The sequence below is a fragment of the Cataglyphis hispanica genome, chromosome 15 (assembly GCF_021464435.1).
Source record: "Cataglyphis hispanica isolate Lineage 1 chromosome 15, ULB_Chis1_1.0, whole genome shotgun sequence".
In the NCBI taxonomy this organism is placed as follows: Eukaryota; Metazoa; Arthropoda; class Insecta; order Hymenoptera; family Formicidae; genus Cataglyphis; species Cataglyphis hispanica.
Genome location: NC_065968.1, coordinates 299715 through 313300, shown reverse-complemented (window position 1 = coordinate 313300; position 13586 = coordinate 299715). Strand labels below are relative to the sequence as shown.

General features: G+C 39.8%; 1 protein-coding gene and 1 long non-coding RNA gene across 5 annotated transcripts; one reads left to right on the top strand and one right to left on the bottom strand.

Moving 5' to 3' along the window:
* The first annotated feature begins 131 nt into the window (after positions 1–131).
* LOC126855261 (uncharacterized) lies at positions 132–5507 on the top strand. 4 transcript variants are annotated; one of them, XR_007688210.1, is made up of 3 exons: positions 132–307; positions 3647–4016; positions 4128–5507. It is a non-coding gene; the product is annotated as an uncharacterized LOC126855261 (long non-coding RNA). The 4 variants fall into 4 exon arrangements; XR_007688208.1 differs by having other exon boundaries at positions 3292–4016; XR_007688209.1 differs by lacking the exon at positions 132–307 and adding an exon at positions 2182–2363 and having other exon boundaries at positions 3292–4016.
* A 149-nt stretch (positions 5508–5656) lies between these two features.
* LOC126855241 (beta-1-syntrophin-like) lies at positions 5657–11443 on the bottom strand. Its single transcript, XM_050602707.1, has 5 exons — positions 10863–11443; positions 8583–9004; positions 8178–8363; positions 7676–8022; positions 5657–7510 (listed from the first exon to the last, which is right to left on the bottom strand). Exons 1-5 carry the CDS (start codon positions 11011–11013, stop codon positions 7459–7461), a joined length of 1158 nt encoding a protein of 385 aa, XP_050458664.1. The 5' UTR covers positions 11014–11443; the 3' UTR covers positions 5657–7458.
* Positions 11444–13586: the final 2143 nt, after the last annotated feature.

Sequence of the window (13586 nt, the reverse complement as noted above, 5' to 3'; positions counted from 1 at the left end):
TCGCCTGGGAGTCTTTCCGTTTGGCTGCCGCTAGTAGCGCTAGTAGCCGCTGGATGCTGCGGCCGCAAGACTGCCTCGCTCTCTAGAGCTCTCTGCGCCAAAGGCGCGACGGAGGTGGATTCCGGCCGGCACGCGGCTGTCAGAGCGGGACAGCCAAGCCGTCAGGTCCGTGAGCGGCGAGGGCGGACTGAGGCTGAGGGCGCGCGCGGAGCTTTGCCGGTATTCCTATCTACCCAGTGAGACTATGAAGCGAGGCAGGCAGGTTGAACGCAGGAGGTTTAGAGTAGGGACGTGGTATGAGGAGCAGGTGCGTAAATGTGAATCCGGGCACCCTTTTTCTCCTCTCTCTCTCTCTCTCTCTCTCTCTCTGTCTCTTTCTTTTTATGGATCTACGGTCTGGTGCCGCCGCTACCGTATGGAATTTCCTCACCTTACATATTCAATGCTTGTCCGTACCTAACGATGTACCGATTCGAGATACGAGATAGTTCCGGTGGTTGGAGAAAGCGAGGGAGAAATGCGTCGTATCTACGAGCACTCTACCTACATCCGGTAAACATTTATGTTTCACGCGTATAAACTCCGAAGTTAATTCGCCGATTCGAATTCATCCCCGATTATCAGGTAGCACATTTCGCACGCGGGACCAGCGCGACGCCGTGACGCGCTTCCGTCACTACGCTTCTGTCAGGTAGATGGATGAAAAAAACCGTGAGGCAGGTTGTAAACGCACCTGTAGGAAACCCGCGCTACGACGGCACTGACGAAGGAGATCGGTTGTTGGTCGGCGGAAAGAGGGGAGCGCGGTCCGGCCACTTCGCCGCCAGCCAGAGGCAGTCGGAGAGATCGAGTCTCGGTCCTCGTCTCTCCCTCTCTCTCTCGATCTCTTCCTCTCGGTCGCATTCCGTCCCGCTTCCACTTTCTTCGTCCCTTCGATACCCCCGCACTACCCTTGGCGCACCGTTCATCTCCCGCTTCCCGTCCCGTTCCCGCTGTCCTTCGGCGCGTTTCCCTTTTTTTTCCCTTTCCTCTCTTTCTCTCTCTCTCTCTCTCTCTCTCTCTCTCTTTCTACTGGCAGCAGTCGCCGACGCCCAGCCGGTTTTACACCGGCAAATCGATTCAACCTTACGTACGTCTCGCCGGAGCGAGCGCGGTTCTAGTTCACGGATTCCGGAATTTGCTCCAGTTGGATAGAATAAGCGGCGCGATTGTTCATCCTGGATGAGTCGCCGATACGCGAGCTCAATGGCCCTTTTCCGCCGTTTAACTGGCCATTTTTATGTGCATTGAGTAATAGAGGTTAGATACAGAGAAGAAAGAGAGAGAGAGAGAGAGAGAGAGAAATGCGGCGGCCACTTACAGCGATTGGCTTTCGATTTATTTAGTTCAACGCGGCTATCATTTTGTTTTTGTAAGACGACCCAGGCCGCTCTACATGCTCGATGCCATCTTTTTGTCTAATGTTTCTAACACAAATTTTAGATTCTGAAAATTAATTTTACGCACGAGAGACAAAATACAAGATTGGTTCTTTTTTCTCTTACATTTCGATAATTGTAGTAATTATATTACTTTGAAATTCCTTCATACACTGCATCGAAATCCTATAAAAATCTCCATTGGCGAACGCAAAGTCGCATTCCGCAAGTCTAAACTAAACACGTGTGCAACAACGTCGAGGATAAAAGGCCGCAGCGAACGAAAGTATTACCCAGCAGGAATGTTCGAACATGTCTCCGTAATTACATATCGATTTTTTTTTTCTCATACGATTTTGCAAGCGTGATATCCGTGTCATGTAAAGACCGGTGAACCGGTATCAGAGTTTCTTCGATTCTCTTTTTCCTATTGACGATTTTTATTATGAAAACATGTGCATTTTCAAAAAAATGTATCATATTACTTTATGATACATATTATAATCTGCGTATCTCTCTCGAAATTCAAATCTATTTAGCAGAAACTCACATTTGAGGGCGGGCGAGGGAGACTGGAGACTGGATTTAAGCTACCAGAATGCGACGTCGTAAAATTCAGTCGGCGTAGTAACTAACCTCTCGTAAAACGAGCGCGTATGGAAATTGATAGAGCATATATTTCTCTCTATATACGCCGATATATCGGCTATTCAAAGCCGATTTAGTTGCTCTCTTCTCGCGCGAGAGTTGAGACATAGTTGACGCTAAAAAAAGTCAACTCTCTCTCTCTCTCTCTTTTTTTTCTCTCGTCGTCGTCGGACAATCTTCAAACGATCTTCATTTTGTGAATTCATTTCGCGACTTGTTTTGCTCCGGTACAGCGTACTTGAAAGGGGACAAAGAGACCGAGGAACGTTGACGAATCGGCCGGCATCGCGCGTAACGGTACGCGATGACGTACATCATCTCTTTTCCTAAAAGGTCGGGATGCCAAGTACAAGGCCATCTTGACTATCCACTCGTGAGAAAAAAAATCACTCTTCAATGGGCGAGACTCTATATTTACATAGCATTAGCCTTTTGTAGCGGAATGCAACGTGTGAATGGCATCCCGCCATTGTTTTGGGCTCTGATTGATAGCTTTCTCTCTCTTTCTCTTTCATGTCTTTATTAGCGACCACCGATGCTAATTAGCGGATTGTAGTCGATCAGTTAAGATATCGGCATGAAATAAAAGTGTTTTGCTCATTGAGCATTAAATTCCAGAAGTCTTGAATGAATGAAATTTACGGGACGAAGGTGAAACCTTGGGATTAGACATACAACTTGTCACATTGTTATTGTAATTCTGTTTTTAAATTTTTAAATTAGTTGCCCAACAATGTTGCTTCTTAATTTAAAATTTAGATTTAGAATAACAAGTTTGTTAATAACTTATGTATACTATGTAAATTTAAATTCTTGTTCTATGATAATACTTTACATATGTGGAATGTTATTTATACTCTGCAGAAATTTGTCAAATATTAATTTTATATATGTACATGTATATATAAAGGCTATTGATAATTTTTAAATAATTTATACGAAAAAGATAAGCTTCTAATTGTAATATTCTAACAAAAAGCCTGATTAATTTTAATAATATCTATAATAATGATATAATATACAAAATAATATAGACTATAAAAATAAGATTTTTAATAATTTTAATATATGTTATTGAGAAAAAGCAATTTTTTTTTCTTTTTAATATAATAAATTTAACTTCTTTTACTTTAATATATAGATTAATATATTATAAATATAATTCTATAATCTGTATAAATTTATAAGATTATGAATAATAAAAAAAAAATTTTCTCTTTTGTAGATCAAAAGATGACCATTTCTACGACATTACTCTTAAGTTCTGTCATTATTTAGCTATCCCTCTAAATTATAATATATAACTCGAAGAGAAAACGCAATGCGCTACGTCATATAAAAACATAATACGCGTACGGTATATAGACGTAGTCTTCAACATTTGTAACATGATTGCGAAGCTGATGATCGCGATGTCCGGTGTCGCGAGAGTTCCTTCACCGTAACCCGTTAAACTTCGCCGTTGAGACAGAGAAAGAAAGAGAGAGAGAGAGAGAGAAAGAGAAAAAGAAGATTATCCGGCAGCCAAATATAAAATTAAAAGAGCTCTTTATACGTATGTCGCGGGTACGGAATATCAGGGTTACAGCTCTCTTCTCTCTCATGCCGTGGCGCGAGTGCAAGCGCCGAAGCGTTGTTACGGCGTGCAACTGCCTCTCACGTCGTTTTGTTCACTGAACTAGTTCCCTCTCCTCTTACCTCGCCGATTCATTCCACATCACTACCAGGCTCACAATCTTACCGCCGCCGTCCACTACCACCATCACTACTATCACTACCACTACTACGTCCTCAACGACAGCGCGATGCCCACAGCAACGTCATGGAGATCACCATCGGACCGGGAGACAGAATGAGAGAGTGGAAGCGGTTTCGAGAGAGAAAGAGGGAGATGGCGAGCGTTTAAGTGAGGATTCCGTCGAATCACCATGGAATTTCGAGCGGGAAAAGGTATGCGCGAGCTCTGTCCGCTATGATACAAAATATTCCTGAGGTAATTATCCGCGTTGTACTTTTAGCGTGATCTCTCTCTTTATCGCATTATTATGTTTGTCGCGGAAGAAACCTCGTGGAAATTCCACTGTGGAGAGACGCGGCACACGGCTCTCTCAGCCAAACGAAGAGGAGAAAGCCGAAGACAAAAAGGAGAGAGGGAGAGAGAGAGAGAAGGAGTAAGCAAGCGCAACGGGGGGATGCGGGAGAGAAGCGAGAGATGCAACGGCGCGCAGGCCTCCGAGTACCGGGGGTTCTACGGAGGAACAACACGCGGACCAGACCGCATACCTACACGACGCGTAATGAGAACATAGCAGCATCGTTCGGCCTGCTATCTGCTATCAAACGGATACTCGCAGCCGCGGATGAAGCGAGCAGCGCGCCCGCCCCGGAGCACGAGGGGCTCCCCCAAATTTATCTTGCACGCGTCTTGCTCCGCTCTGAAAAAGTTTCCTCCTTTCTCTCGCTCCCTCCCTCCCCCCCCCGCTTCCCCCTCTCTTTCGCGATATTTCATTGCGATCATCGTAATTGAGATCTTCCTGTGGCTTTTCAGCTATTCGTTCGGTTAACGCCGTATAGCGGATCGTGCATCGCGATCGATCGTGCCCTTCGATTGCCGTCGAGTCTTAATCATCATTCCTGACGATGATTCTCGCTACGAAGAGAGCTCGATACGAAAACAGAAACCAGCCGCTGCCCATTTTATTCTTGTCCGCCACACACTTTGATTAATGATGCAGTTGAACGATAAAAAAAAAAAAACGCGGAAAGGAGAATAATCATTTCTCGGCGCTCTTTCGATGCCAAATACGATTCCAAAATGCTCGACGTCACGTCACAATTTTGAGAAATGTGATTAAAGATGCAAAAAAAATTGCAGCTATTTTAATGTATTTTATAACGATATAGATACGCGGTATGTATGATGTATTGAAGGAATTTGCAATTAAAGTACATTTCAAAATGAATTTGTGTCAATCTGTTGTGATGATTAATAAGATATTTATAATTAAATAAGAGATCTAAGAACAATGCCTAATTAATGCAAAATATATCAAAACTAATCTAATTTTGATATTGTTATATGACATTTTGTCGATTGATATGAACTAGGAAATTCAAAGTCGATATCTGATTTTTTTCAAATGGGTAAATGACATGACATTTTATAGCAGAAAATTATATTAAACTTTCTATTTTATTATTTGAAATTTTGAGCGGTTGACCAGGCTCTCTTCGATTTACACAAGCTTTTTTTTCAAACGTATCGTTCCCCGACAAATCCTAGTAGATCATGAAACCATGTGTGTGCACTTTGTAGCGATATCATCGCTACATGCCTTATTTTTCACGCCTACATCTTCTATTTTTTCTCTCTTTGTGTTTGTAAAGGAACGTAATTAATTCAGCATCATACCGCGCGTTTTGTCTCGTCTTTTTAACCCTTTATCTATCTTTTTCCGTAGAATATAGGATTGACACTATTCGAGAATCCTGCATTATTATTCGCATTTTACGTTAATTTGTTCTCGATGCGTTTTCTCTTTATCGATCAACATGAATAAAACACAATACAAGGCTAATAAAACCGTGTCTAAAAGAAGAAATAAGTTTAATAATTTTACTATTATATATACATATATATAATCTGAAAGAAGTTTTTAAAAATGAAAAGATCTTTAAAAAATGTTATATCTTTCTCTCTCTGAACACTCGGTACATATTTTAACGATTTGCTCACATCATTTGTGACTTTCTTTTAAAAGAATCGTGAATCCGTTTTTAAATTTTTGCAATATGAAATAAAATTGGCATTAAAACTTTACTGTCTAAATCTTTGTATAAAATTTTTTTTCAAAGTAAAATTGGAATAAACTCAAAAGTATAAGTTTCCCTTTAAAAATATGTATACATATATACATAAGTATTATTATAAGATATGTTAAAAAATTAATCCATTGCATGTTTGTTGTCAAAATTTAATTTCCACTATCTGTAAAATATGTACCGGTAATTCTGGAACACTCTGTATATACCAGTAGGAGCGGACAGGATCTGAACCTGATGTGCCAGTGTAGGGTTATCTTTTTAAAATGTATATACACTGATCTTCTCTCGCGCTTCCTCCCTTTCGCGCGACTTTCTGACAGCGATGCGCAACATGTTCGATTTTTATTTCCATCGCATGGATAAATACACGAATTTGCACACAATAATATCTCTCCCCTCGCGGTGTGTTTTTTTTTCGATTGTTGACAAATATTGGCGTTATTGATAAGAATAACGATATATATTATAATTAATGGCAATTCCATAACATGTATACCGTGTACGCATAACTATCGATCGCTACGAATGTACGTACATGCGTCGCGGCTCGCGAAGCGTACTCTATTTTTCTCTACCGATTCACGTTGTTATACAATTATTAAACATTCGAGATTTGCGTTTTTAAAAAGTTTTTTGTGTTTCCTCTTCCCAGTTATAGAATTTTTTTTTATGTGCGTATAAGGTTTCAGCGACAAACATAAACTCTTCGTTTTCACAGACGTATCAGAGGAGACCCCGTCGCGAATGGATCTCGTTATTATAAAACTCTGAAGAGATTTGGTTTTTTTATAGTATCCGTAATTTCTTTTTTCTTTTCTTTACAACCACGCGTTCTGACCCAAATTCAGCGAAACGCTATATCCAATATGAGATGAGATGTACGATGTGAATAGGATGTTGGATTAAATGAAAGCTTGACGCGTAGCAGCGATAAGTTCTAAAAAAAGTCTAATCATAAAAATCGAGATCGAATATAACTTGTCAACGAGCTTGGATTCCGATGCAGAGCAGTGCAAATGCGTTTGTTTACGTTTATTCGCGACGAAGAAAATGCAATCACTCACTCTCTCTAGCTGTATCTTTCTCTCTCTGTAGCATCGAAAACCAAACTCGCTCTGCAGGACTATAGTCATCAATTTTAGTCTCTGGTCTCGATGAAATTGCATTACTGCTGATAAACAATTCCGATGACAAGCAACGACGACAGCGGCAAGGCTGATCACGTAGAAAATGGAACACAGACTGCCGAGTTGTTTTTCAGCGTTAATTTTTTATTCGAACAACTTCACGTAAACGTCACTGTTAATCAGCAGTTACAATGATGATCGTGACACGATGAGATTCAATAATGTCGTTGAAATGAAAATCTTGGCGAAACATTCAAGTCATGTGTACGTGTGTATCTGTGTATGTATGTATAATGTGTAATGATCGTCGAAGGGAACCAACGGCGATCGTCGCGATTCGCGACATATTAGGAACCGGAAACGGATACGGACGAGGATTTCCTTGGACGATATTCGCTACTGCGACTCGTTGGATTCGTCGTAGGGCGGATTGTTTCGCATCAACCTATTTTTATCCATCGATCAATTGAGTATTCAAGGGCAGCCAACCATCTGAAATAACGCAAGAGATTATTTGTAATAAAAAAAAAACGCAAGAAAGAAAGAATATTACAAAATTTACATAGATTATGTAAACACAATTCTATGTGCAAAAGAAAGATACTTTAATGCTCATTTTTTTTTTTTAACAGGAAAACATAAATTTTTCATGTTCACCGTTTCTTATCCATTTCCGATTCCGTGGCGAAGATGTAACTTCTCTGCGTGGGATCCGGTGGCTGCAGCTCGAAAGCGTGTTTCCGGCCGCCGGAGCTGGGCGCGCTGCTGTGTACCCTGAAACCGTGCAGACACGCCACGCCGAATGCTTTCTCGGCATTGGCGTCATCGTAGAAGTACAACGCAGCATCCTTCAACACGCAATATCGTCTGGACCAGCCGGTGGGTGAGGACGTTTTTCGTGCGTGCTCCTGCTGTTTGCTCAGATATCCAAAACAGTCGGGCCTCGCGATAGCGCACGCGGCCATCTCTCTCATTCTTAGCGAAGAGTCCAGCCAAGTGTCAATCTTAGGAGAATTATTGAGTCGCAATATTTTATATTAATCATCAGAATTTTGATCGAAAAAACAGAATCTAGGAAAGAAATTACTTGACATATATTCAAATAAATTCTACGCTCATATATATTCTAAGCTCGTGTAAAGCAATTCACTTTGCGTACCTGATTGTTCCTCTCGACTGCTTCGCGTATAACTACGGTCCATCGAGCTGCCGCTTCTTCGGTATCGGCTGCAAGTCGTAACGTCGGTGCGCCTTGTTTCTTTATCGCAAAACTGTGCACTCTCAATTCAGGCGTCTGCTCCACTTCGTACTTGAGGAGCATCACCGCCCCCACCGGTTGCGAATCCTGCATGTTGCGATAAATATATGTATTTCAAGGATTAAGTTGCACAAACAGTCCTAAATTTTTACTTTAAATTTTCCAAGTCACATTATAATTTGTCCTTGTATATTTTTCTTATTTCTAAATCTAAACAATTAATTCTCTTTTTATATAATAAAAAAAAATATATATGTATATATATATATATATATTTTTTTTTTTTCTTAGCCAGATGTAACTCACCGAATCAGTCTTGTAGCAATACAGGCAGTTGTCACGACGAAGAGCGAACCATCTGCGAACCCACTTCTCCGTGCTCGACGACGTGGATTTCCTCCACAGGTATCCCGAGCAGAGCGGCGCCTCCTCGGCGCCCTCCTTCGCTCCGGTGCGCGTGATACGCGGCGCCAGCACGTTGCAGGTCCTCGCCACTTCCAGCTCCAGGACGTCCGTGCCAGAGTGCGCGAGCCTTACGACCTCCGAGTGTGTGGCGTCCATGACGCTTCTGCCGTTCACCGACATGATGATGTCGCCGACCTCGAGGCCGGAACTTTCCGCCGGTGTGTCCGGCTCAATCGCGGAAACCACCACGGGTTTCGAGCCGTGAATGCGGAATCCGAATTCGCCGCCAGCCTCGCGTTTCACGATTACTCTCTTGTCGCTCTCTATATGCGGACATATTGTAAGATAGGTTTCAATGATTTGTGTAGACAATATATATGTATTTTGACAATATATGTTAATTATTGGGCGAATTGAGTTTCAAAATTGTTAAAAATTTATTGGTGTTTCTTTTAAAAAATATTACTTTAAATGCATATATATTTATTTATGCCAAATAATTTAAAATATTTTCTATTAAATATAAATAATTAAAAAAAATGTTTTTTTTTTAATTACTCATAAATATATTATTATAGACATATTATTGTAATTAATAGAATTAATATATTATTTACAAATATATGCTTATAATAAAAATGTTTTCACGATTAAAGTGAAAGGTATTTAATGCGTTTTATAATTCTCTCTTACGAGCTTTTAATGTGCAAATCCGTCCCGCTGGATGGATTATATTTAGACGAAGAGCATTTGTGTTATATGCGAGCGAAAAGAGAATCATATATGCGAGGTGGTAAATTGTTAAGCCTCGCGCGTTTTACGGCCAGGCCACGTGCGGTATCGAGCGACCACCACACGAGAATAGTTGCGGCACCGATTATGTGCCACAACGATTGCGAGCACAAGCAGGCCGCTCTAGATCGTCCGAGGCGGAAGAAGAAGAAGAAGAAGAGGAGAAAGAGAAAAAATGGATCGACGATGGAGCGCGCGCGACGTTTCACGCAAAAAGGTTTGCGGTCTGCGTTTGCACTACAAACGTAATCAAGCATATTTCGAGCTCAGACCTTTCCCTTCGTTAAGTGACAGAGGTGACACACTCCGTCACCGTCACCGGCTACTTTTATTTTTGCATCACTGACAGCTCGCCCGTTTTAGTCCTCCCTTTGATCATGAACGTGAAAGACGCTGGAAAAAGAGCGCTACTTTATTGTGCACGCGAAGTTCACCGTATACAGTATTATAAGTATATTGTCGGTTCGGTGGATATACATAGATACACTAGAACCGAGAGTATGTGTATATGTGTGTGTAGCACATCCTGTATAATTCAGGTTCACCGTGTGTCATCCGTGGATTCTCTGATCCGATTTAAACACGATGAAAAAAAACGTCGCAGTATCAATAATGTCATAAGTATCGCAGTATCAATAACGTCACGTTTCATCAATGAGATATGTGTAAGACCTCTTATATATTCCGCTGCAATTACGTGAGATGATATATATATAGATATGCGAGTTTGATGACGGCAAGTACTCTCATTAGGATATTCAGACCTACATCTTAACGATTCTTGGCCGACATTCGATTGTCTCGTCAAGTGTGTGTTTACACCTTCCAATATTTTCTTGTCCAGATATAGATCCGTGTCTTCGCTACAGTTATTTATGTCGTCGTTAATTTTGCGCCGCGCGATGTTTCATGAATAGAAATCAAACCATGAATACAGAATGATATTATCCTCGTAACTTCTATAAATGATAACAACTGTCTCTAAAGTGAGCCTCGCGATATTGCAATTAAGAATTGCGAGATCAAGACGTCAACTTTCAAAATAATACAAAGAAAGTATATATTTCTCCTACAATGCATCTTTACACATAAAAATATATGAAAAAAAAGAATATCGCTTTTTATATAAAAACATTTCCTAAGGTAAACAAAATATTTTATAGATTATAATTAATTAATATTTTAAATATCATATAAGAATCATCTAATTAATCTTAATATAATTTATTTTCGAGATTTCAATTTCAAAAATGTAATGTCATTAGCCTCTATTAAGATTAATACCGTTATTATAATGCAATCGTCTCATTTTTCCTTCTTTCTCCGAAACATTTTAATTTTGGTCGACGAAAGTGGAAATATTAATTTGGCATTCGTCCTCCTGGTTACCTGTCGTTGATGCGCCAAATCTCGCCAGAGCTTGACTCTCCCTGCACCAGACCCTGAGCATGCATTTGAGCAGCTCCTCCAGAGCTTGTTTCAACGTCACGTCTCTGTCCACTTTCATCGCGCACTCGGAACTCGCGGAATTACACACCATCGTCGGTTATTGACTAAAAAAAGGCAAAAAGAAAGGAAAATTCGAGGAAACGAATTTGTTACTCTACAACTTTCTTCTGTTCGGTATCGCGCGCCGGTATATCGGAGAATCAACTCTCGTTCGAGGAGGATCAACTCGTTTTCGCGCAGCGAAAACGGTGGGGATCCACGAAGACGACGACTGACGCCTCGAAGTCCGCGTGGAATGCGCTTCGGCGCCCTGACCCACTGACTGGGCCGGCCGAAAGCTCCTTCGAGTCACGTACCGGCCTGCCGTCGCGAATCCCCTCATCCCCGGTGCTCTCTCGCACTCGCGTCCTCCTCTTTCCGTCGGTTTTACACGAGCGGATATCGTCCTGCTCTCTCCCCCGATACTCCGCTCTTCTTACTCCGCTTTCGTACGGAGTCGGACTTGACGTCGAGGCGAGACGTCGGTCTCTGCCTCTCGTCGGATGGATTATATTTAGACCGAGTATTACGCCGTGTTTATTTAAAGAATCGGAAAGAAACTCTCTCTCTCTCTCTCTCCCTCTCTCTCTCTTTACCCGCATTTTTTCCCGCTTACATCGTGACCTGATTCCCTTTTTTCTCCCTTTCCTACCCTCTTAATCCCTTTCTCTGTCTCTTTCTCTCTTTGTAATTTAGATATTCTTGAATATTTATAACAGTTTACCGTTAGCGACTATAACTTTTTTATTAACACTTATAATCATTTTTACTCCTATTATAGAATAAAATCAACATTTTTCAGAAACATTTTAGCAAATAAATCCTGTCACTGATAATAGGAAACATATCTATTGTGTAAAAATATATGCACATTGTTATTTTTACTTTTTTCAGTTGTTTTAATAATTTAACATTTAAGTTGAATTAACATAACAACATCTATTAAATTAACACATGAATGCATTAAATATTTAACACAAAAATTTTAACCGGCATATTTTTTTAATAAGAGAACATAAATTCTCTAAATGTGCATAAAACATTGCTATACTTTTTATTTCCATAAAGATATTTCATTCAAATATGTTATTCTACTTGTAATTTTTGATTTTTCTCAGGATAAATCTATATCAAGAATAAATCGTATTTATTTTAACATTCTGATTCTCTGATCTATTTGTTTATTTATCTTTTCGCGCTATTTCACGGCATTCCAGACACTCACTTTTATTTAATCATTGCTTCTTCTCTTTTAGTTCTTTTTCTCTCTTTATCTCGCCCTCGTTTATTCGCCAAGCCAACTCTCCCCCCCCTTGTCGGCAGATCCAACGCGGGAATGTCTTCGTGAGACGATTTAAGAACATTCTTCGGCGATGCGCAAATCGACATTAAAGCGGCTCGTTTGTGCCGCATCGTTTATGCCGGATGATTTTATAACGTGGAAGTGAAATTTTGGAATGTGGTTTAGTCTTCTATATAAACATGAGCATTTATAGAACAGTTGCATTGCTAAAATTATGATCAACGATCGCGATAGAGCTATTAGGCGTTAATAGACTTGCATTTATAAGATTAAAATCAGAAAAGCAGTTTATAGAATTTTATACAACATTTAGTATTTTACAACTATTTTTTTTAATTATAATCTTTTATATATATATATTAGAACACACGGATAATATCTCATATTATTATTAATCTTGTATTATTAAATATTTCCAAAAGTAAAGATTTTACTTTTGTGTGAATTATTTTTTATAAGATTTTTTCTTTGGATTCTTTCTGCAAATATTTGTGCTTTTGTTATATTTCAAGTAAAATCATAAAATTTGAGAGAAACATACAAAGATCATGAAAATTTCATAATGACCACATTTTGCATCAAATTTTAAAGCGACTAAACTTTTTTTATAAGCTGTACTGATTGTGTGTCAGATAAAAATAACGCTGCTTGACTCACCAAAACACTTTGTTTGTATCCTCTTGTACATCTCAACGCTACTCTTTCGGTGCACCATCCTATGCGTGGCCGCTTGATATCTCTTCTTAAAATTCTTTTCGCTTTCCGTGGATTCTTGAGAGTCCCGTCTGTCCTTATGGACACTGTCCGTGATGTCATCGTCACCGTCTCTGCTGTCGGGCCTTTTCCACACGTGGCTCTCTTCGAGATCCCCGATATAAATCCATTCGCTGCTCGTGTACGGTTCCACATAAGTATCTTCGTCTTCTCGTCCTGTCATTAAAAGAAAAGAAATATCAAGTTTTAAAATTCCAATTTAATCTTTATATATTTATATCTATACTGAAGATTGATCAAAAACATACGGAAACGTACATTTTTAATGCATATTTGTTAATAAAATTTAACAATAATAAGTTCGCGCATTAATATCCGCGCCTTGGCTCTTATCTGTCATTTTTCCCACTTAATTATTTGTACTCTAAGCTTATTACTGTTATTATTATAATTAATTTGATACGATTGTATATTTATTATTTATATATTTGCATAAATTAAATTTACCCGTGAGAATCTCCATACTGACATCGGTGCTTCGAGCTTGCAGCCTTCTTCTACCAGTGTCATCGATCGAACCTCTGCTCCCTGATCGAGGGGTGGCTCTC